The 24,929-nt window shown below is 41.2% G+C and overlaps 1 protein-coding gene across 1 annotated transcript in view; it reads left to right on the top strand.

Annotated features, from left to right (window-relative positions):
• Positions 1 to 21,733, top strand: part of LOC133612319 (P2X purinoceptor 3-like) — a 107,832-nt gene extending 86,099 nt beyond the window's left edge. Inside the window, exons 11-12 of the mRNA XM_061969627.1 lie at positions 18,355 to 18,432; positions 21,428 to 21,733. Coding sequence (XP_061825611.1) covers positions 18,355 to 18,432; positions 21,428 to 21,556 — 207 coding nt within the window. The 3' untranslated portion in view covers positions 21,557 to 21,733. The remainder of the gene's footprint in view (positions 1 to 18,354; positions 18,433 to 21,427) is intronic.
• Positions 21,734 to 24,929: the final 3,196 nt, after the last annotated feature.

The following is a 24,929-nucleotide window of genomic DNA, read 5'->3' as shown; positions in this document are numbered from 1 at the left end:
TATGAGATCAAGACATATTATAGACATATGGAGAACAAAACATCGTAATAAAAGGCAGTATTCATTTTACTCCGCTGTACACAATTCTTACACAAGAATCGATTACTTTTTAGTGGAAGCCTCTGCTCTCTCCAATGTCAGTAATCCTGAGTACCACAGTAGAGTCATCTCAGATCACAGCCCTGTGAGTCTGCAGATCCAAATTGATCTCCTTAAAACCAAACAAAAATGGAGATTTAATCCACAATTATTATAATATGAAGATTTTAAAGAGTATATGAACAAGATTATCCAAGAGTTTATTAAGGTGAATGATAACGGAGAGATCTCAGACTCTACATTGTGGGAAGCCCTTAAAGCTACTGTGAGGGGATATATCATTTAATTTGAAAGCTCAAAACAAAGAGAAGTAAGAAAAAGGCATAAAGAATTGGAAAAATAAATGGAAGAAATTCATATAAATTCTCTTTTGCAGTCTGACTACAATAAGATGCTGAAACTGAAAAATTAATACAATTCTCTTCTTCACGGGGAAGTATCTAAACTCTGACTGAAAAATAAACAAAAACATTTTGAAATATCTGATCAACCACAAACACTTCTGTCTAGACAGCTCAAAGGAGATCAAGCTAAAGCTGCTATCCACAAAATATGCTCAAAAACAGGTGAAACATGTACAGATTTACAGGACATCAACAATGTCTTTAAATACTTTTATTCAAAATTATATAAATCTATTTCGGCTATATCGGTTAATGATTTAAATGATTTTTTTTACTCCATTAAACCTACCTCAACTGAGTCCAAATCACCAGAATTCTTTAAACAATACTATTTCAACGGAAGAACTGCTAAAAGCACTGAAATCTTTCTCCGTGAATAAAAGCCCTGGTCCAGATGGATTTGGAGTTTTATCAAGCTTTTAGTGAAATACTGTCCCCTATAACAGTGGTCCCCAACCATCGGGCCACGGCCCGGTACCGGTCCGTGGACCGATTGGTACCGGGCTGCACAAGAAATAAAAAAATAAAAATAAATACATTTATTTTTTGTATTCAATCAACATAAAAAACACAATATATACATTATATATCAATATAGATCAAATAAGTATGCAGGGATACAGTCCGTAAGCACACATGATTGTATTTCTTTATGAAAAAAATAAAATAAAATCCTCCTTGTATGAAGCTCATATATGTATAATACCAAAAAAAGGGAAAATATCCACTCGATCCAGCCAATTATAGACCTATCTCCCTGCTCAATCTAGACCATAAGATTCTAACTAAGGTACTCGCAACAAGGTTAAGCAACCACATAACAAAAATTATCCATCCGGATCAGGTCGGTTTCATCCCGGACAGACCTTCTTTTGGCAATGTACGGAGATTATTGAACTTGTTGTACTCGGACTGCATAGGAAACAAAAAGGCAGCCGTCCTGACTCTGGATGCTCATAAAGCTTTTGATTCAATTGAGTGGGCTTATCTATTTCATGTTCTCAAATTATTTGGGTTGGGAGAACATTTTATAAAATGATTGGCAACACTAAATTGGCCCTAGTGTGTGAATGTGAGTGTGAATGTTGTCTGTCTATCTGTGTTGGCCCTGCAATGAGGTGGCGACTTGTCCAGGGTGTACCCCGCCGTTTGTAGCTGAGATAGGCTCCAGCGCCCCCCGCGACCCCAAAAGGGAATAAGCGGTAGAAAATGGATGGATGGGTTAAAATAATTTATTTTGCACCAAAATCATATGTCATAACTAATAATATAATATCGGATAGTTTTGAATTGCATCGCGGCGTGAGACAGGGCGACTGCCTTTCGCCCTTACTTTTCAATTTTGCCCTAGAACCACTGGCTATTGGCTTAAGAATGAACTCTAATATTAAAGGATTTTCAGTGGGCACATCAGAGAGTCTCATCTCACTTTATGCAGATGATGTACTTGTTACTTATTGAGCCAGAAATTGCATTACCACTTCTTTTAGAATATGTAGACTCTTTTGGTAGAATATCTGGTTATAAAATAAACTGGTCCAAAAGCGAGTTTATGTTCCTAGGAGATAATGTTAAGATCAGTCAAAACCCAGTTAAAGTTGCAGAAAACTATATATCCTATCTCGGCTTAAAAATATCTAAAAATTATGAATCATTACTAAAATTGAACTTCACTGAAACCTTTGAGAAACTGAAAGTGTGTATAGAGTATTGGAAGACCCTACCTCTCTCTATGTTAGGTAGAGTGAATGCTATCAAAATGATTACCCTGCCGAAATGTACCTATCTTTTTCAAAATGTGCCAATTCTAAGTTCCTGCAGATTTTTTCTAAAAACTTGAATCTTTGGTTCTAGATTTTGTGTGGGGATATAAAAAACGCAGAATATCTAAAAAGCACTTGTTCAGATCTACAAAGGAAGGGGGACTAGGTCTTCCAATGTTCAAAAATTATTATTGGGCATCAAATCTGAACGCATTGACCTATTGGAAGATGGGGTTCCCAAAGAACGAATCACTTAATTCTGCTCCCTTGTGGTTGAAATTGGAACTGTTGCTTTCTCAAATTAAAAAACAATTGAATATTTCCAATGTAACTATGTGTCACAATCATGCATTTATTCCATCGATAACAGACAGAACATTTTTTAACTGGTACTTAAATGGAATTAAATGCATAAAAGTGTGACGACCGGGGCGCATTGTGATGCGGGGTTCGTTCTCTCAGGAATGCAGACGGGCGTCAGACACAGCGTGCAGGTAAGAAGGTATGTATTTAATAAATAAGTTATACTGGAACAAAGAAAAGGGTGCTCATAGCACATAAGGCAAAAACTAAAAGAGCTAGCATGGGAGCTAGAAGGTAAAAAAGGAGTTTAGCGTGGAAGCTAACAGGTACAGAGCCAGAACAAAAGTCGTCAACTGTTGCATGAAAACAAACTACGAAGCAAGAACGAATGACAGGGAGGACAGGCTTAAATAATAATGTCAGTGATGACAAACAGGTGCGTGTCGGGAACAAACGCGGCAGGTGAAAATAATAAGTAGCCATGGCAACAAACTCAGGTGTACAAAACAGGTACTCAAGGAGTCCAAAACTAACCAAAAACACAAGTATCTTGAAAACGTAAACAAAAAATATGATCCGGGCAGCGGATCATAACAGTACCCCCTTAAGGGACAGATTCCAGATGTCCCCTAGAAAAAGTAAAACCCCCCCAACTATAACAAAGTTCAAGAGTCAAGGGAGGGTGGAGGGAGGATTTGGCGGAGGGTCGCCAGGTCACATGTCCCCGAATCCACCGGGGACGAGTCAGGTGGCGGCGGCGAATGGAACGCCGCTGCCGGAGGCGAGGCGGGCGACCACGGAAAGGCCACATTTGTGGTTGTCGAGAAGGTGGGCGTGAGTGGCGCCAGAAGTTCAGCAGCCGGAGAGTTCTGCGACTACGTCTCGGGTGTCGCTGCTGTTTGTGCCACTGGCGTCCATACTCTAACCTCCGAGAGCGCCGCTTGCGCCGCCAGAACACCCGAGGTCGCTGAGACGACGAGGAGAGAGCAGACCTCGCCGTGGAAGCAGGAGGAAGCGTCGTCGTCGCCGTGGAAGCAGGAGGAAGCGTCGTCGTCGCCGTGGAAGCAGGAGGAAGCGTCGTCGTCGCCGTGGAAGCAGGAGGAAGCGTTGTCGTCGCCGTGGAAACAGGAAGCGTCGTCGTCGCCGTGGAAACAGGAAGCGTCGTCGTCGCCGTGGAAACAGGAAGCGTCGTCGTCGCCGTGGAAACCGGAAGCGTCGTCGTCGCCGTGGGAACAGGAAGCGTCGTCGTCGCCGTGGAAGCAGGAAGCGTCGTCGTCGCCGTGGAAGCAGGAAGCGTCGTCGTCGCCGTGGAAACAGGAGGCGTCGTCGTCGCCGTGGAAACAGGAGGCGTCGTCGCCGTGGAAGCAGGAGGCGTCGTCGCCATGGAAGCAGGAGGCGCCGTCGGCGTGGGCGGAGCCAGAGGCGGAGCAGGCGGCTCGTCTGTCGGCGTGGGCGGAGCCAGAGGCGGAGCAGGCGGCTCGTCTGTCGGCGTGGGCGGAGCCAGAGGCGGAGCAGGCGGCTCCTCTGTCGGCGTAGGCGGAGCCAGAGGCGGAGCAGGCGGCTCGTCTGTCGGCGTGGGCGGAGCCAAGGACGAATCAGGCAACGGAGTATCTGCGAGTGGTGGATGTCTCAGCTGGGCTGCTGGGTTGGCCGTAGGGGGAATCATCACCTGCAGCGCGGTGAGAATACTTCCCAGCTGTCTCTCCAAAGCGTCAAGGCGGGCGTCTTGGCGTTCCGCCATGGCGTTGACGCAAGCCCCAAGAACGCCAAACTGTTCCTCCTGTTGTCCAAGTTGTTTGGCCTGTTGGTGCAATGCCCTTTTTACTTGGTCGGTCACTGCGGGGTCTCGTGTGCTTTGCAGCGATGGAGCAGGAGGTGGAGAGGATGGTGTTTGCAGGACCACCAGGGTTGATGGTGGCGTAAGAGTGGCAGGCGTCCAGGCTGTCGTTGTCGTTGCCGTGGAAACAGGTGCTGGTGCGGAAACCAGACTTGGAGTCGGTGCTGGTGTGGAAACCAGACTTGGATTCGGTGCTGGAGCGAGAACCAGCCTTGGAGCAGGTGCTGGGCGTGACTTTGGCGGAGGTGGTCTGGCCGGGGGTTGCGGCTTAGCATACCGAAGGTCTGGTGGCGGAGGCCGGCATGGAGGTTTGGGCTTGGCTGGGCGCAGCTGTGCCCGCCCACTAGCAAAGCACCCAGTCCTAGCCCCCCCCCCTCAAGAAGCGGATCCCAGACGCGTCTTGTGCAGTCTGGAAAAGTCTTTAGGGGTGGGAGGGAGGAGGTGAGGAGGTGGGTAGGCTCCTCCCCTTTTGATTGTCCAAATTGACTATTCTGCTCTTCAATAGTGGACTGTAGGGACGACCAGGAGGGAGAAAACAGAGGAGTGGGCGGAGCTTGAGCCATAGGGGGTGGGGCTTGAAAACCAGAATGTGACTGGTACTGACTAGACTTATAATTAACAAAAATGTCCTGATAGTATTTAATTGTTGAATTAAAGTCATTTGGAGGCGGCTGACAGAAAGAGGTGACTGAATTTAAAAAAATGTCTTCGTCTATGACGTCATCACCAGTGGACGGGATGACGCCATCCGCGCGGGTCTCCAGCTGACTGACAGCCCAATCAGTGAACTGTTTGGCAAAGTGAGTGATGGGATTACCAAACATCGGCGGAGGGGAATCCTGGGCTGCTTGGCTGTGTTCCGGAGGGAACAATTGCGGGGGTGGCGCGTCTCTGTCGCGAGCTGAAGCCGTTTTGTGCGACTTCCGCCTTCGCTGACGCGTGCGAGCGGGCTGAGAGCGGACCTCCCCGGGCCAGATGGAGTCGATCGGGACCAGAACACCTCCAGGTCCCCATTTCATCTCCTCATCTGGAGAACAGCGGAGCTTCGTACTGTGACGACCGGGGCGCATTGTGATGCGGGGTTCGTTCTCTCAGGAATGCAGACGGGCGTCAGACACAGCGTGCAGGTAAGAAAGTATTTATTTAATAAATAAGTTATACTGGAACAAAGAAAAGGGTGCTCATAGCACATAAGGCAAAAACTAAAAGAGCTAGCATGGGAGCTAGAAGGTAAAAAAGGAGTTTAGCGTGGAAGCTAACAGGTACAGAGCCAGAACAAAAGTCGTCAACTGTTGCATGAAAACAAACTACGAAGCAAGAACGAATGACAGGGAGGACAGGCTTAAATAATAATGTCAGTGATGACAAACAGGTGCGTGTCGGGAACAAACGCGGCAGGTGAAAATAATAAGTAGCCATGGCAACAAACTCAGGTGTACAAAACAGGTACTAAAGGAGTCCAAAACTAACCAAAAACACAAGTATCTTGAAAACGTAAACAAAAAATATGATCCGGGCAGCGGATCATAACAAAAAGACATGTATGTAGAGGACAGTCTTGCGTCATTTGAGCAATTGCGAATCAAATTCAATTTGTCTCAATTCAGTTGGTTTTGCTATTTGCAGGCAAAACAATTTATTAAAGAAAACATTTCAAAGTCTCAGCTGGTATATGAAAAACACCCTTTCTTAGAATTACTAAATTAATCACCCACAAGTAGTGGGTGATTTATCGCCAAATTTGCCAACTGTTTCATTATGCCTATGACGTCAGCAGACAGCGTTAAAAGAGCATGGGAACAGGAACTAAGAACAACAATACCCAAACTGCATTGGGAACGGACACTCTCAAATTCACAATTGCTCAATTAACAGCAGTCTTAGGCTCATACGGTTTAAAGTGATTCATCGTTTTTACTACTCCAAAGTCTTCTTACACAAATTTTATCCTGATACATCTCCACTTTGTGATAAATGTAAATCGGCTGAAGGATCACTGTCTCATTCGTTTTGGGAATGTCCAATTATTCAATCATTTTGGTCCAGCATTTTCTTTTTTTACTTGGAGGTATATCAGAGAAAACTTGTCCCTGACAGGGATACAAACTTGTTTGGGTGGTCTTCAGAAACACAAAAACTTCCAAAATATATTACAGCTGTGTTGCTGCTCGGGACGGTTTTGGCCACTCATTCTCAAAGACTGGAAAACCCCATCTGCATCCAACTTCAGGAACTGGCTAAATGAACTTGTGAATGTAATGACTCTTGAAAAAATAAGATTTATAAACTCTGCAAATATGAATAAATGGGAACTAACCTGGAAACCTTTACTGACATATATTGAATCATAACTTATAGACATTTAAAGAAAAAAAATGAGAAAGAAAAAAGAAATTACAAAAAAAAAACCTGCCATCTTTTTTGTAGTTGTATTCCTTTTTTTTATTATCTTTATTATTCTTTGTATTGATCCTACACTATTATTATTTTATTTTTTTTGTATTGTTTTTTTTGTTACTTCTGATATGGTTTTGCCACGGTTTACTTGTTTATTTATTTTTAATAAAAAAAAAAAAAATTGTGACTTTTTTTGTATTGTTTTGCATCTGATCAATTTCTGTGACTTTCCTTTTCTTTTTTAAGTGTGAACGGTGGAGAGGTCCTTGGGAGGTGATCTTGGGATCACTTCCTGAGGATCCTTGATGCCGAGGAATGTTCATCCATCTTGCTATGGTCTGGATAGCCTGCTGATCCTGAGCCAGAGCGGGATGGATGGATATATATACAATATCTGGGTATTTTTTTTTCTAATAATGTTTATACTGTAAACTTTGAGTTGTTAAAGTTTAAGTGCACCTCTCTGCTCAAGTGTGCATGTGAGTGTGTATGAGTGGATGTGTGCTTTGCGTGAGCAAAGTATGACTGTGAAATGTAACTGTAAAATTCAATAAAAATATTTGCAAAAAAATAAAAATAAATAATTGGTATCGAAAAGAAAATGACATTGTAAAATAAAATTGTTTTGGCAACAAATAAATACAAAGAAATTGGAAAAATACCCTATTTTTGGTGGATATTTTTTTGAATCATGACATATTTTATTCATATATTCATATTTGTGTACACTTTTATTGTTTTTTATTGTTTCAAAGGTTTTTATGGTCAACTTTACTACGCACCGCAACCTTCGTCTAGCTACTGCTACATTAGGTCAGCCCAGAGCCTGGGGGTCTTCAAAACCCTCCTTAAGACATATCTCTTCTTGCTGGGCTTTGACCTGAGCTGAGTCCGCCCATTAGGCCACCATTTCTAGTCCCCCCCTCCCACACCTTCGCTTTAGTTTTATTTTTTCAATTTGTCGCACTTTTATTATTATTATTTTTATTCTGCAAATTTTTACTTTTTATTCGACCCCTTGCATTTGCACTATCTTGTTCAGCACATTCATTGTTTATGTTCTTTGTTTTTTTTTGTTTTTGTTTTTGTTTATTTTTTTGCTCAATGCTTTTTAACCTGTAAAGCACTTTGGTTCAATTTAAAAGTTGTTGAAAACGTGCTATATAAATAAAGTTGACTTGATTTGACTTGACTTGGCTACTGGTAAAGTTACTAAACATGCCAGACAGTCAAATCTATGTTGTGATTAGCTATACACGATAAGTATTATAGGCTAATCTTGATATTAACTGGACACTTAATTCTCAGTTTAGCCCGGGAGCTCTTTATTTATTTTACCTCTTGATCGAACACCGGCATCTCCTCCACCTCCGGTTAGTGAAGTGCAATACATCCGGGTTACAGCAGTAAGGAACAGGCTTTCACAATAAAGGTTTCAGCCGTAAACATTACATCTCCCTTCAACAAAAATAAGATGTGTATATGGGGATTATCAGTGGCATGCAAAAAAAACAGAGGCATTTAAACACAATTCTGAGCCACAATATTTGAGTCATAGTATACTGTAAATCTTTAGCAGTGCAAGTAACATCGGTACACCATATAACATCAGTATACCCAAAAGTGCTGCAGTATTTATGTGTGTTACTTCTGGAACAAAATTAACAGCAGTGAACATCTCACCATGTAATCTATTAATGCAGTGCAATGTTACAAATCAGGTTCTTTTTTTTTTCATTTTTTTTTTTCAATCTTTTCTTTTTCTTTTTTTTTTTTTTTCTTTTTTTAGGGCAGCGATCCGCCTACACCCTTTACAATCAATTATAAGTCGAGGACTTGCCTCGGCCTTATGACACGTACATATCTTGTGCGTTGGCAAGGCTCGGTGTGAGCAGGTTCACACACCGAACTGGTGTGATAATGTTGCGCACCTGGGTCCTCTGGTGTAGTGTTGGAGTCATCATCGCTGGCCTCTGGCTGCTGTGTGATGGGTGTGTGGTTGTCTAGCAGGTGTCGTCGGTTGCGTCTGAATGACTGTCCATCACCGGTCTCGATGTGGTAGCTCCGTGGTGTCTCAGCTGGTCGGATGACTGTCGCTGGTTTCCACGTGCCATCGCCCTGCTGGAAACGGATGGGTGCTCCGGCGCGCAGCGTTGACAGCGGTCTGGTAGATCTGTTGTACTGTTGTTTCTGGTGCAGCTGGCAGTTCTCTCTCCTTGCACGTACAGTAGCCTCGGGGGTCACCTGAGGTTGGAGTTGTTGAGTTGTCGTGGGCAGGATGGAGCGCAGTCTGCGGCTCATCAGGATCTGGGCTGGGGATTTTAGTCCGTCAACTGGTGTGTTTCTATACTCCAGAAAGCAGAGATAGGGGTCTTTATTGTCCTCTTTGGCCTTGGTGAGGATTCGCTTTGCAGTTTGAACAGTCTTTTCTGCCAAGCCATTGCTCTGCGGGTAATGCGGGCTCGAGGTGATGTGCTGGAAACCCCATGATTCTGCGAACTGCTTGAATTCACTTGAGTTGTAACATGGCCCATTATCACTGACAACTCGGCGGGCGATTCCTTGCCTCGAAAACACTGCCTTCATCTTGTGAATGACAGCGGCTGTGGTGATGTTATGCAGGCGCTCAATTTCAAAGTATCTGCTGAGGTAGTCACAGATGATGATGTAGTTCTCAGAGTTCCATGTGAATAGATCTGTTGCTACAGTCTCCCATGGGGTCTCTGGAATGTCATGTGAGAGCATGGGTTCTTTGGTGTTGGCACTACGATGTGTTTGGCATATGTCACATCTTTGGACTGTTTCCTCAATCTGTTGACCCATGCCAGGCCAAAACATTATGTCTCTTGCCCTGTGTTTGCTCTTCTCAACTCCTAAATGTCCTGTGTGGATGCATTTTAGCATGTGTGGTCTGAGCTTGTATGAAATTATTATTTTCTCACCCTTTAGGAGGATCCCGTCGGCTTCTGTGATCTCGTCACGGTGGTTCCAGTAATCGCTGACGAGTGGGTGACATCGTTTTCGTGTCTCCGGCCAGCCTGACCGGATGACTTGCTTTAGCTTGGAGAGCTGCTCGTCCTGAGCTGTCTCCATTTTGATGTTGTCCAGCCTGTCAGTACTCACCGGGGCTGTGCTAATGACAGTATGCACTTGTGTCTCCATAGCCTCAGATAGAGACTCGTCCTCTTCATCCATGGATTTTCTCGACAGTGTGTCGGCTACAGGGATCTCTTTGCCTGGTCTGTGGGTGAGAGTTATGCTGTATTTTTGCAATGCAAGCATCATGCGCTGTAAACGGGGTGGAGCAAGGGCTAGGGGTTTTCGGAGAATGGTCTCTAGCGGTTTGTGGTCTGATTCCACAGTTATGTTTCGCCCATAGAGGTACTCATGGAACCTCTTACACCCATACAGGACTGCATACAGCTCCTTCTCGATTTGGGCATAATTTTGCTCTGTGCTGGTGAGCAGCTTGGATGCATATGCTACAGGTCTTCCTTCCTGCATGATGGTTGCACCCAGGCCGTTTTTTGACGCGTCCACTTGCAGTGTCACTTCTTTTTCAGGATCAAAGTAAGCCAACACTGGCCCTGGCTCCGCTGTGATGATCTCTTTCATCTTCTGAAACGCATTATGATGAATAGTGCCCCATATGAACTCCGTGTCCTGTCTTAGCAGTAGTCTGAGTGGTGCACACACCTCAGCTAGGTTGGGTGCAAATCTCGCTAGGTAGTTGACCATGCCTAGCACGGTTTCGAGCTCTGCCTCATTTGTTGGTGGTGGCATGTCTCTGATGGCTCTCACCTTAAGTGGGTCTGGTTTCAAACCGTTGGCTGTGAGCTTATGGCCAAAGTAGCTCACCTCAGAAACACAAATGCGGCATTTATCTGGATTCAGGCGTATTCCTCTCTCTCTGGTGCGGTCGAGCATGGCCCGGAGATTGCTGTTGTGTTCCTGCTTTGTTTTTCCAAACACGACGATGTCGTCAACGATGCCAGCTACTCCTCTCAGGCCTTCGTATGTCTCATCCACCCTCCTCTGGAACCCGTCCTGGGTGGACACGATGCCGAAGGGCAGCCTGAGGAAACGGTATCTTCCGAAAGTAGTGTTAAATGTAGTGAGCAGTGAGGATTCCTCACTTAACTTGATTGCCCAATACCCTGATCTTGCGTCTGGGATGCTGAAATACTTTGCCCCTGCTAACTTGGATGTCACGTCCTCCAGTGTGGGTAGGGGGTAATATGGCCTCATTATTGCCTTGTTTAGGGGTCTTGGGTCTAGGCACACTCTGAGTTTGCGTGTCTTGGGCTTTTCGCACACTACTAGGGCATTAACCCACTGGGTGGGCTCTGTCACCTTGCATATTATTCTGTCCCTTTCCATGTTGTCTAGCTCTATTTTTAGACGGTCTTTAAGAGCAAATGGTACCCTCCGTGGTGGGCAGACAACTGGTGCTACTTTGGGGTCTATTCTGAAATTGCATTCACCTGGGAATGTGCCGATGCCATTAAAAACATCTGAGTACTCACTTAGGATGTGGTCTGACTGGGTGCTGTTCACTTCGTCACTGTCGACTGCGTACACTACTTTGATGAGTCCCAGGGCCTTGCAGGCTTTGTAGCCTAGGATGGGTGGGCCTTTACAGTTCACTATGTAGAACTTTTCTGTGGTTGACTTAGCTTTGTATGTACTTGCTATTTTGCAGTAGCCGTTCACTTCCAACGCATGTCCGCCGTAGCCTGTTAACTTACGGTCAGCAGTCATTAATTGTGTACTGGGCATTAGTGCATTAAAGTCTTTGGCTGGTATCACACTTGCTTGTGCCCCAGTGTCTAGCTTAAAAGTCAATTTTCTGTTCTGTGGCCCCAATCCAATGGCTGCATATGCACTTTCCTCATCTTCTTTCTCTGTAGTAACAGTGTCCACAAATAGCTCTGAGCTATCATCTTCATTATCTTCACCAACTGTGTGGATTTCTCTGTGCACTGTTCTACCTGGGGTGTGGGACTTAGTTTTGCACACTTTTGCATAGTGATTGAATTTTCGACACTTTAAACATTGTTTACCTTTTGCTGGGCACTCTGTTAATTTATTGTGGTGTCCTCCACACTTGCTGCAGGCATATTCATGCACTTTTGGGCTGTCATGGTGCCTGCTAGCTCCCTTTATGAAATTTGGCCTTCCAGGTTTGCGGTGGATTGCGTGTACTTCGTGGCTACAGTTAGCCATAGCCTTTAGCTGCACTTGTGATAGCTCATGGGAGCGGGCTATATCGATCGTTTTTTCGAGTGTGAGCTCCGGCCCCTGGCTGAGTAATTTTTCACGCACTCTGGGTGAGTTGGTAGCGAAAATTATACGGTCCCTGACCATCTCATCACTGTTTGTGTAGTTACAGTCTTTAACTAGTAGCTTGAGATCTGTCACAAAGTGCTCAAATGACTCACAGTTTCCTTGCGTCTTCTCCTGGAATTTATATCTTGCAAATATAGGATTTGCTTTAGGGGTGAGGTATTCTGAGAATCTGTCGTAGTATGTTTTTAGCAACTTAGCTTCATCTTCAGTCAGTGTCCACGTGTTGCTGATGTCCCGTCCTTTGTCGCCGATCCACAGCAGAAGAAAGCTGCATTTTTCCTCTTCTGCTCTCTGCTTGAGCGGTCCTGTGAACATGAGTTGTGCATGTTGCTTGAATCTCCGCCACGCATCTGGTAGATTAGATGAATCCCAGTCCATCTTCGGGGTAGGTACGCCAAACGCTTCCATTGTTGACTTCTTCCCCGCCTTTTTTTTTTTTTTTTCGACGAGTTTACTTTTTTCTCGCGGGTCCGTCGTCTTATTACTATCACTCTGACACCATGTTGTGATTAGCTATACACGATAAGTATTATAGGCTAATCTTGATATTAACTGGACACTTAATTCTCAGTTTAGCCCGGGAGCTCTTTATTTATTTTACCTCTTGGTCGAACACCGGCATCTCCTCCACCTCCGGTTAGTGAAGTGCAATACATCCGGGTTACAGCAGTAAGGAACAGGCTTTCACAATAAAGGTTTCAGCCGTAAACATTACAATCTACAAATCTAAAAGCCGTTGTTACTGTAATGTTTACTGCTTAAACCTTTATTGTGAAAGTCTGTATCTTTACTGCTGTAACAGGATGTATTGCACTTCACTAACCGGAGGTAGGGGGAAGTGCCTGTGTTCGAGCAAGAGGTAAAGAAATAAATAAACAAAGCTCCTCGATTTATAATTCATTGTAAAGGGTGTAGGCGGATCACTGCCCTAAAACTAAAAAGAAAAAAAAAGAAAAGATTGGAAAGACAAGAAGAAAAGAACCTGATTTGTAGCATTGCACTGTATTAGCTGAGATTAGTTGAGATGTTCACCAGCTTATCTACTGTCGATACAGAGTGATTCCCTTGTCGAGTTATTTTAACATTCACAGGAGTAGCTCAGGACCTGTCGATCTATCGAAAGCAAATGTTCACTGCTGTTAATTTTGTTCCAGAAGTAACACAATTAAATACTGCAGCACTTTTGAGTATACTGATGCTATATGGTGTGCCGGTGTTATTTGCACTGCTAAAGATTTACAGTATACTATGACTCAAATATTGTGGCTCAGAATTGTGTTTAAGTGCCTCAGATTTTCTGCATGCCATTGATCTCCATATACAAATCTTATTTTGTTGAAGGGAGATGTAATGTTTACTGCTTAAACCTTTTTTGTAAAAGTCTGTATCCTTACTGCTGTAACAGGATGTATTGCGCTTCACTAACCAGAGCTAGTGGGAAGTGCCGGTGTTCGAGCAAGAGGTAAAAAAATAAATAAACAAAGCTCCCGGGCTAAACTGAGAAATAAGAGTTTTCTACGTCCAGTTATTATCAAGATTAGTCTATAACACTTCTCATGTATAGCTAATCACAACAGTTACGAGTCTCAATTTATTCATGACAAAGCCAGAAACAAAATGAGGATTTTTTTCGGGGGTGCCTTTGAAAGATGGAGACGATTGAAGGTGGAGAATATTTTTTAATCTGACGCCAAATTTGCTAATTTCCTCCTTGATAGGTAAGAAAGGCATTCGCGTTTTCTTATTACTTGTAATAAATGGTAATGGACATATATATTGTCCAACATATAGGCTAACGGGGAAATATATGCCCGTTAGCCTGTATGTTGATGTGTCATCCAACGGACAGGGCAACATATATTTTGGACAAATAAAACCTACGTGGTGTCAGTGTCTATTTCGTTCTCAATATGCTGATACACTGATGAAAGTGTGCCAACATTAGCACGGCTAATTGCGGTTTCTGATACTGTACGTGCATCAAACACACATGGGGTGGTATTTGCTTAGCACAATATAACGCATTACATGTAATGATTTTCTACTTTTTGTATTGACATGGTAGTAGGCTATATAATTTATGCGTAATGTGGGTTGGCTCATAGAATCGTACTCTGCACTGAAAGATGGTGATTGATTAATTGATGGAGTTTAGTTTATTTTGAACATGAACACACTTACAGTATAATACATCACACATAATTTCATATAATTTCTCTTTACATCATGTCTGAAAAGGAGTACGAAGAAGCAAAGCTTTTTTAATCCTACCCCTTTCCCACTTCAAAGCGTCTTCTTTTTGTAACACAATATCCCGTTTTCATTAAGGTTGAAGGTATTTCTCATAATTCTTCTTCCTTGTAAGGACTATTAATTTTAACAACATTTTAAACTGGATCATATCAGTACATTGTATAACGTATTTACTTAATCCATTCTATAGTTTAATTCCACATACTGATACATACTTGCCAACCTTGAGACCAACGAATTCGGGAGATGGGGTGGGGGCGTGGTCGGAGGTGGGGCGGGGGCATGGTTGGGGGCGTGGTTAAGAGGGGAGGAGTATATTTACAGCTAGAACTCACCAAAAGTCAAGTATTTCATATATATATATATATATGAAATACTTGACTTTTGGTGAGTTCTAGCTATATATATATATATATATATATATATATATATATATATATATATATATATATATATATATATATATATATATATATATTTATTTTATTATTTATATATAGATAAATAAAAGAAATACTTGAATTTCAGTGTTCATTTATTTACACATATACACACACATAACACTCATCTACTCATTGTTGTACTTGAAAGTGCAATGCTTTGCAGCCAGGAGCACAGCTTGCTGCTTACTAAAAAAAACCAAAAAAAAACCACATACCTTTCACTATTTGAGTAGCCTTTGTTCTGCCATTTGCGTACTGGCGAGCGATCTCTGAATCCAGGAACAATCCTTCACGGATTTGTTGAAGACACCCGCAAATGAGAACGGGATGTTGGTTCCAGCTATCAGCATAGCCATCTTTGTCTCGGCATAAGTTACACCCTCGGGACTCCATTTAGCGAGGTGGCCCATAATACTGGGCTGTGCTGCGCTGCCGCTACCTTGTGCTTCGCTGACCGTTCGTGAGTGAGTATATCTTCTTTGTTCTTCTGCTTCGTCTCCTTGTTGTGTGCGCAGTTGTGCACTCTCTAAAAGCCGTAGATGTCATAACGTGATTGGGCAGGCACACTGTTTATATCGTGGGAAAGCGGATGTGAAAACAGGCTGTCGACACGTCACTCAGGTCCGCATCCAGCTCCGGCTGGAAATCGGGAGATTTTGGGGAGAATATTCGTCCCGGGAGGTTTTCGGGAGAGGCGCTGAAATTCGGGGGTCTCCCGGAAAATTCGGGAGTCTCCCGGAAAATTCGGGAGGGTTGGCAAGTATGCACTGATATGCTAAAGGTCTTAAATGTTGTACGTGCATACGAATGTTTTTAGTTAGTTTTTCCTCTCAGGTTATATTTCTCCTCTTTAGTTGAGAAGAATTGTTGTACATTCTTGGGTAGCAGGTTATAGTTTGCTTTGTACATAATTTTAGCAGTTTGCAATTTTACCAAATCGTTGAATTTCAATATTTTTGATTCGATAAATAAGTGTTTTTATGTTCTCTATATCCAACATTGTGTATCAGTCTAACTGATCTTTTTTGTAACACTGTTAATGAATGAAGTGCACGTTTGTAGTTATTTCCCCATATTTCTGCACAATAACTCAGATATGGTAACACTAGCGAACAGTAGAGAATATGGAGTGATTCTAGGTCCAAAACATATATTGCTTTGTTCATTATTGAAATATTTCTTGCCACCTTATGTTGTTTATGTTATATATGAGATGTCCAGTTAATATTATCATCTATTATTACACCCAAAAATCTAGTTTCTTTTACCCTTTCAATGTCTACTCGGTCTATTTGTATTTGTGTATGATGCTCTTTTGATGTGTGTACATGGAAGAGAATGCAGTGTGTCAGGTTGTATGCTACATGGAGTTATGTATGGAACTCAGTACCTGAGGAGGTTAAACTGGTCACAATTTACAAGGCCTTCACAAAAAAATGGAAAATGTGGCCTATAGCTGCCAGCACTAAAAGATGAGCCTGTTTTGATGCTAAGATAAATTTGTGAATGTTGTGATGTTGTAATATATTTTTTATCATATTGTATATGTATTGTGTGCTTTTTTTCTTTTGCTTTTAAATTGTAATTTTACTGCCTTTTTTTACATCATGGCCAGGGGACTTTTTTAACCATGTGTAGTCATGTGTTTTATGAAATTGCATTGTCCCCTTTGAAATAAACTAATCTAATCTGAACGAAATGTGGCGGTAATTTTACTGTGGCCTTGGCTTGCCATCAATGTAGGCCTATGCAATTTATTATATATTATAATATAAAATTGATTTGATGGTGCGGTCAAACTAGACATTTTAGCAGGGTAATGCCAACAATCTGTCCCGACTCCCGACTAAAATATTGCTGCGTAACTTTACAGATACATTTGGCTGATCAACATCAGTAAAATGTGGCATAATTACTTAGTAAACCATCTTGCAAGAAGCATTAACAAAAGAAACCTACAGCGTAGAACTCGTCGATTGCCATTTGAAGTTCCTTGGAGTAAGATTCGGATTCGGCTGCGTATCTGGCAACCTCAGTCAGGGAGAGTGGGAGGGGCCTACAGAATGTTGACCGTGATTGCAGTACCATTTCTGGCCACATTATTACATATGGCACCTTTAATTGCAAATATTACATCCATCCATCCATTTTCTACCGCTTGTCTCTTTTGGGGTCGCGGGGGTGCTGGAGCCAATTAGGGGAATACATTCAGTTATGTTAAATTATACTCCACATAATATTTACATTTACATTTAAAAGTACAACCTTTTACAATTTTTTTTTTTAAATAATCAACTGCTATATTGTAGAGCTGAGGGATTATTTCAAATTAATTCGAAAACTCGGCTGGACTTTTAGAGGAGATGTTTCTATTATAATCTTTAAGAATAATAGGTTAGTCGCACTTTGCAATGTTGCTGTATTTATTTCAACAAGAAAGACAAAGAAAACTTCTGCCTTTCTGAAACATCAGGATTTTTTGAGGGGACCTCCAACTACAGAACATGATCATCCTGTGAGCAAAGCTGATTGTTGACTGCCATATTACCTTTTATTAAAAAACGTAGCAAATAAAGCAATCAAATAATAAATCTTTCATAATCCGTAGCATAACTATTACAAATGAATTCTAGCTTTAAAATCAATGTTAAATAGTCAATAAATAGTAAAGGTATTTTTACAGCCTCATAGTGCTGAAAAATCTACTGCATAATATGTAAAACTAATTTTGAAAGTAACGAAGTTGATCAGAGTGCTTTCCAAATTAGATAAGTAGTCAAAAATTAACAAAAGTAGTTCACTATATTATGTCTAAAAATACACAATTTCTCTCTGAGCAGGAGATACATCTGCCTAAAGCAACACACGTAGGCCTACTTATAATTAATATAAAAAACAACTTTTGCTTCATAACATTTTGAAGCTTTTTTAAAACTTGATTTCGAGCCCCTCAGTCCTCCCGTCTTCTTCGACGGTGTTTTACCTGCGAGCCCAAGTCTAAAACTGTTTCCGGCTGTTGTAAGCCTTGCCCTCAGGCACCCACCCATGTCAAATCACTGCCATTAGTTTGAAACCGTAAAATTAACAAGCAAAACTGGAAAAAAAAGAAACAAAACCGTAAAAAAGGAGAAGCGGATGTGGAAAAACAAAAGTTGAACATAACCTTTGAAACACACACAAAAATAAAAAGTGTACAAAAATATGAATATGCATGTCATGATTCCAAAAAATATCCACCAAAAATATTGTATTTTTAAAAAAAAATTATTTATCTGTTGCCAAAACTTGTTTTGGTGCCATCAAATGTGATTTTTTTTTTTCGGTACCAAATTTTACTGGCAGTGCTCTTGCTCCATATGTGTGTGCATGTGTCTGTGTGTGTGTGTGTGGTCAGCAGGGATGAATGACATCTGTTGATCCAAGTATTAAGGCTCCTTTACATCTAGAGCCCTGTATTTATATCACCCTGTTCCTCATCATTACTAAAACAAGTTATTATCATATAGGGTACTGTCCTGTGTGACATCATACTGCTCAACTTCCTGAAGGGAGCAGATTTGTACAAGGCCAAGAAATTTGAAGAGGTAAGTTCATCTATAAAAGACACATATGAGGAAACCATAGATTCGGAAATGGTTTAATTGATGTTAAGAACAAACAAAAATAACAAAATACTTGGTAGAATATTTCTCTGTTCTGTTAATGCTTATAAATTGCCATTAGTAGAATTAAAATTTTGCAGGCTTTTTTTTGTGATTGTTCGCAGCAGCATTTTTTAAACAATTGCAATGTTTAAAGGCATATTCTTTTAATCAGCATTACATCCCCTTGTAATTTTATGAATTGTAATCAGTATCAAGTGTTCTTTGTAACCCTAACCCCAAAAATCATAGGATTTCAAGAAATCTAACAAATATGCCGCATTTTCAACTTCAGTTAAACAATTTAAACATTGTGGAACTTTTTAGAGATGCCTGAATTTGCAGGGATTGTTACCAAAAATTGCAATGGAAAGTTGTTTTTTTTTGGTGTTTGTTGCAATAAAATTGCCAGGAAAAGTGAAAGGTGCTTTAAATTTATGTGACCTTTCCACTGTAATTATAATAGGGAAATTTGATGAAGAAAAAGTTATTAATAAAAAATATATAGTAACTGTTTGGTTGCGATCTACACTACAAGCTCATACCTGTTCCATTTGTACAAGAACAGCGCAGACTGGTTAATGTTTTTATTCATTTGGAGAATAAATTAAATTAAATTAAAAGTGTAATTTAATTTAATTAAACCGTGCTAATCTTAAAGGACATTACTATGAAAAAGACCCTTTGTATACCAGCTGTACGCTGACGACAACTATAGTATAGTCAAGCTTCATTTGTAGTATTCTCCCTTGAAAAGATGTACTGTAGTAAAACAATTGCTCTCACTTTTGTGAAATATTGTGTAAAGAAAATGTCTATTAAAGGTATTTTATATATATTCTTTATTCATAAAGTGTTGATTTATGCTTTTGTATTTAAGATATACTAACCTAAAGTGTGGTCTATCTACGGGCATGCTTATAGTTAACACATGTGACCAATTCACATACATGCGTGCATACAGGTACATTGTAAAACAAACAACACCAAAACCTGCGATGTTATTATCATTATTATTATTCCTTACTGTCTGATGTTTCTGTTGTCCACAATTTGCAGACATTGTCATTCACATTTGAGCATGTTTTACGGATGAAAGTCGACCATAAACTACCGCAATTTCCAGACTATAGCGCGCACCTTAATAAAAGCCGCACTCACTTAATTTTTGGACATATATATTTTGTTCATCAATTGGATGCACTGAGAGGCCAATGAAGGAACACATTACTTCCAGATAAAGCTACACTTTGTCTTTGAGACACCCACGCTCAAAGCACTGGCACCAGCTCGACATGGTGATCGTCAAACAAACAAGCCTCAACAGAATGCTTTTTGTTTACTAGTACCACAGTGCAGACTGTGATACTGACATCTCACAAGTGTGCAGCAAGTTTAGATTAAACCTGGAGATATCTTGGTAAAATGTAGGAGTTTGCCAAGTCTTTTGAGGAAGCAAGCGTTCTCTGCAGGCCAATCACCCAACTCTGCACCTGGGAAATGAGACAACTGCCAGGTAGCAGTTCAGAAAACCGCCTTCTTCTTTGGGATGAAAACCCCTAAAAAATTTGACTTTTCACCAATAATGTCCTCATTAGTGTTGTACCGATACCAATATTTTGGTACTTTTCTGTACTTTTTGATACTTTTCTAATTAAAGGGGACCACAAAAAAATGGCATTATTGGCTTTATTTGAACAAAAAATAACACATGTTTCCTATTGCAAGTTTGTCCTAAAATAAAATAGTGAACATACAAGACAACTTGTCTTTTAGTAGTAAGTAAGCAAACAAAGGCTCCTAATTTAGCTGCTGACGTATGCAGTAACATATTGTGTCATTGTCCATTCTATTATTTTGTCAAAATTATTAAGGTCAAGTGGTAGAAAATGAATTATTAATATACTTGTTCATTTACTGTTAATATCTGCTAACTTTCTCTTTTAACATGTTCTATCTACACTTCTGTTAAAATGTAATAATCACGTATTATTCTGTTTGTTTGATACTTTACATTGGTTTTGGATGATTCCACAAATGTGGGTATCAATCCGATACCAAGTAGTTACAGGATCACACATTGGTCATATTCAAAGTCCAGGGACATATTTACTAAGTTTATAAACATAATATACTTTTTTTTTTTTTTAACAAAAAAAAAAGGATTGTGTGATGCTAAAAAATATCGATGTCACCATATCGACTAGATATGCTCCTGTACTTGGTATCATTACAGTGGATGTTAGGTGTAGATCCACCCATGGCGTTTGTTTACATTGTGACGCGGGTGAGCTACGGTGTGTAGTGAAGCATGTTTAGCTATTCCTCGTCGTGCAGGGATGATACTTGTTAGAAACTTACTTTATTTGTCGCCATGGAGGCGAGGGATTAGTGATTTAGAAATAGCTACAAGATTGCAGACTGCGGATGGACTTGAGCCGCTAGCTACCTAGCCATGTCTTAAAGCACCTCTTACTGGCGTCCATTCTCCCTTTTTTGTCTACACACTGTGTCTGCTTGTAAGTACTCTGTGATTGTGCGTTGCTCGTAAAACCAGCAAAGACACGACGTGACGACGACGAGTGTGCAGGGGCTGGGAGACCGGTACTTTATGGAGGCGGTGTAGTACCGCATATGATTCATTAGTATTGTGGTACTATCCTTGTACCGGTATACCGTACAACCCTAGTCCTTATAAAATACAAAGGCTTATCAAATCAGAAATCCCTTCTGCAGAGAAAAACATGTCAACTCCATACAAAGGTGTTCCAGCAGTGATTCAAACCCTTGGTCTCTTGACTTTAAACCACTAGGCCACCAAGCACTATTGGTATATTTATCATTTCGCTCTATACATAAAACTTAATGTCCTTTAAATGATGATAGATTAGTGTACAATGTTACAGGACTTATCTAAACTGTCTCTTTTCTATTCTAGGTGTTGGACAATTCCGTGGATTCTCTAAACAACAGGCTTTATCGCTCCCAGTTATCGCTTCAAAACGATGTGACTATGGTGAATTCCAGTGACTGGGGAGCATATTCCATTGACTCTTATAGTGGGTAGGGTTAAAAGGAGGAGGAAAGAGTAGGAGGATCCAAGGCTATTCTCAAAATATTATGTGACAATGTATTTAAAGAAAACAAATGCAAAACAAAATTGCATGTTGATATGTAGGCTCAGTTTTTGAGTCATCATTAAAGACTTAGTTGTGTATTAACAGCGTAAAAAAAATATTTATAAATACCGCAATGCACCCTTGTATGTGTGACATAATTCAATACACGCACTTGAGCAATGGCTTACCGTCTCCCGTGTCTTCTTTCACCGTTATAGGATCACCCGATACATATATAACAGATACGTACATAATAATATATATGTACTGTACATATGTTTTCCAAATGTATCTTTACATTTATTTATATTTATTTGCAGTCTACTGTATTATGCCTACTATTATGGGCATTATTATTATTATTGCCAGTGTTTTACAAAAATGTTCACCTTTGTGTCATTATTCAAAAGAAATATGTTCTAAGTAAAAGCACAATTAAAGAGAAATCTGTAACTAGGAATTGGACCCCGAACGTAGGTGCGACAAGTATTCAAGACAATCATTTTACAAACAAGCAGTGTTGGGTTAGTTACTGAAAACCAGTAACTAGTTACTTTACTAGTTACTTTATTTCAAAAGTAACTCAGTTACTAACTCAGTTACTTACACCAAAAAGTAATGCGTTACTGTGAAAAGTAACTATTTAGTTACTTCTTTTTTTCTTCTTTTTTTTTTAAAGCTCCCATTAATGCCCTTTTTGCCTTCATTTCAGTACTGTTATTGCACTGGAGAATAATACAATCTGTTGATCAACTTGACATACATTTTTATTTTCCTTTTAACATAATTAATGAAAAACAGTGCAACATAAAAAGGCATTCCTCCTTTCTTTAAACTTGGACCAATGACCATTAATAAAAAACAAGTTAAAGTGCAACATAAGAAGGCACATCATCTTCCTTGAAACATAGGTAGTGAAATAAAGCCTGACATCTGGAGTGATGCTGCTGTCTTCCACACTTGGAGCCATGGATTGTAGAATCCTTGTTTTCAGTGGCAGGATCATTGACACAGATGGTGAAGTTTCAGTGCTCAGTAGAGATGTAACACTTTTGAGGGGTTTAAGCACCTGGAGGACCTCACCTGCCACTCTCACATCATCATCAGACAGGGTGACATTTGTCTTCAGGGTGTTGTGGGTCAATGCAGAGTATATAGCTGCCTGCTGCTCCAACATATCATAAGTGGAGTTCCACCTCGTTGGGACATCATGTATGAGCAGGCAGCTTTAGCATTTCTTGCTTTGTCTTAAGCACATGAGCAGCTGTTGTGCTTGGGTGGAAGTAAGAAACCTTCCTGATCCTCCCAAAGAGGCGCTCCATCCTATTGACTGAGATTCCCTTCTGTGATGCCAAATTCACTACATGTGCAAAGCACCTATCTGTGGTCCCAGTCCTGCCTCATTCTCTGTAATTATTTGATTTTTGGCATTATCACGTGTGACTGGGATATCTTTATCTTCCAGTCCTCCACTGCTTGTGTCAGTACCTGCGCAAGGTGACTCTCGTAGAGGGGGCGTGTCTTCTCATCTCCCAGTCTGCTGTGATGAAGTGAGCGCTTATAGTTCCCCATAAACGTCCACCCGTCTGTCATGAGCGCAACAGATGATGCTCGGGATAGTTCATCCACAACTTTTTTCTTCTCCTGCTCATAAAGATCTGGCACAATCTTATTGCTGAAGTGGGTGCGCGACGGGATGTCGTAACGTGGTTCAAGCACGTTCAGCATGTGTTTAAAACCCTCGTTTTGCACAACCGAGTCTGCACTTATAAACACACCAATTCAATGGCGGGGGCGTTCAAGCTCCTCCGTTACTCCGCTCGCCATGACCACGCTGTGTGTGGACTGAACGTGCCAACAACTTTTTTTTTTTCACTTGTGTGCCTCCCCCCACACACACACACACACACACACATAGACCGCGCCTCTTTTCTTCTCTCCGGCTTGTGACAGAGGAAGATTCAGAAGAACGTCACCGCAGCGCTTCTGTTTCTAGCCGATACTACATCAAAAGTAACGTAAAATAACGCAATAACGCATCATGTAGTAACGGTAACTAAATTACTGAATAAAAAAAAATAACGCGTTAGATTACTAGTTACCGCCGAAACTAACGGCGTTACAGTAACGCGTTACTTTGTAACGCGTTAGTCCCAACATTGCAAACAAGGTGGAAAAACAAACAGGTACAAACTTTACAAAGAGGAAAACTTATATTTATGTGGCTAAAGGAAAAAAAAAAAGATATTTTTTTGTCTTCAAGAAACGCATACAACAAATTTAGATGAAGAAAAAAGGAGAAAAGATTGGGATGGTCCGATTTTTTTTTCACATGGTCACAGAAATTCAAAAGGTGTTATGATTTTGATGAAAAGACAATTTAATATTCAATTTAACTCTACGGAAAAAGACTCACAGGACAATAGTTAATATTAAATATGATTAGTCAGGGTCAAAAGATGTGTGTTTTGAATCTGTATGGGCCAAATGGTGATGAACCTTCTTTTTTTGAAGAAATAAGGGATATGTTGCAAGAACAACGAGGGGACATTATTACTGTGGGGGACTGTTACTCCCTCCGAGGTCTTAATCAAGGCTCTGTCGCGACTTGGTCCGGGGGTGTTTGCTTTTCCAGGATGCAACGGAAAGTTGGCTCGTGCGAGACGGGAATGGAGGTACATGATTTATTTAATATATCAAAAAAGGAATAAATGAAAGCGCGCACAGTGGCGGAGAATAAACTATGAAAAAAACAAAAAGACTATAAACATGGAACCAAAACTTACTGTGACAAGGGACATGAAGCAGGATCATAGAGGAATGGACAGAGCATAAATGTGGTGCGGTATGGGGTGCGAGGTCGTCAGAAAAACAAACTGAAAAACACTGAACTTAAATACTATGGACATGATTAGTGAAAGCAGGTGCGTGACTCAAAACGTGAAACAGGTGCGTGACGTGACAGGTGCGTGACATGACCGGTGAAAACTAATGGTTGCTATGGTGACCAGACAAGGGAGTGAAAAAGCCAGAAACTAAACAAAACATGACTAAGACAAAACATGATTACACAGACATGACAGAACTCCCCCCTTACGGACAGATCCCAGATGTCCAAGAAAAAACTTAAGAGTCATGGGAGGGCGGGAGGGGGACATGGCGGTGGGTCGCCAGCCCAAGTGGCCCCGAATCCATCGAGGCATAGTCATGTGGCGGCGGCGAGTGGAACGCCGCTGCAGCAGGCGAGGTGGGCGACCCGGGACAGGCCACATCCGTGGCCGACTGGGAGGTGGGCGCACTTGGCGTGGCGGGCGACCAGGT

This window comes from Nerophis lumbriciformis, linkage group LG10 (genome assembly GCF_033978685.3).
Source record: "Nerophis lumbriciformis linkage group LG10, RoL_Nlum_v2.1, whole genome shotgun sequence".
In the NCBI taxonomy this organism is placed as follows: Eukaryota; Metazoa; Chordata; class Actinopteri; order Syngnathiformes; family Syngnathidae; genus Nerophis; species Nerophis lumbriciformis.
Note: the sequence above shows the minus strand (reverse complement) of the source record. Positions and strands in the feature narration are given on the sequence as shown.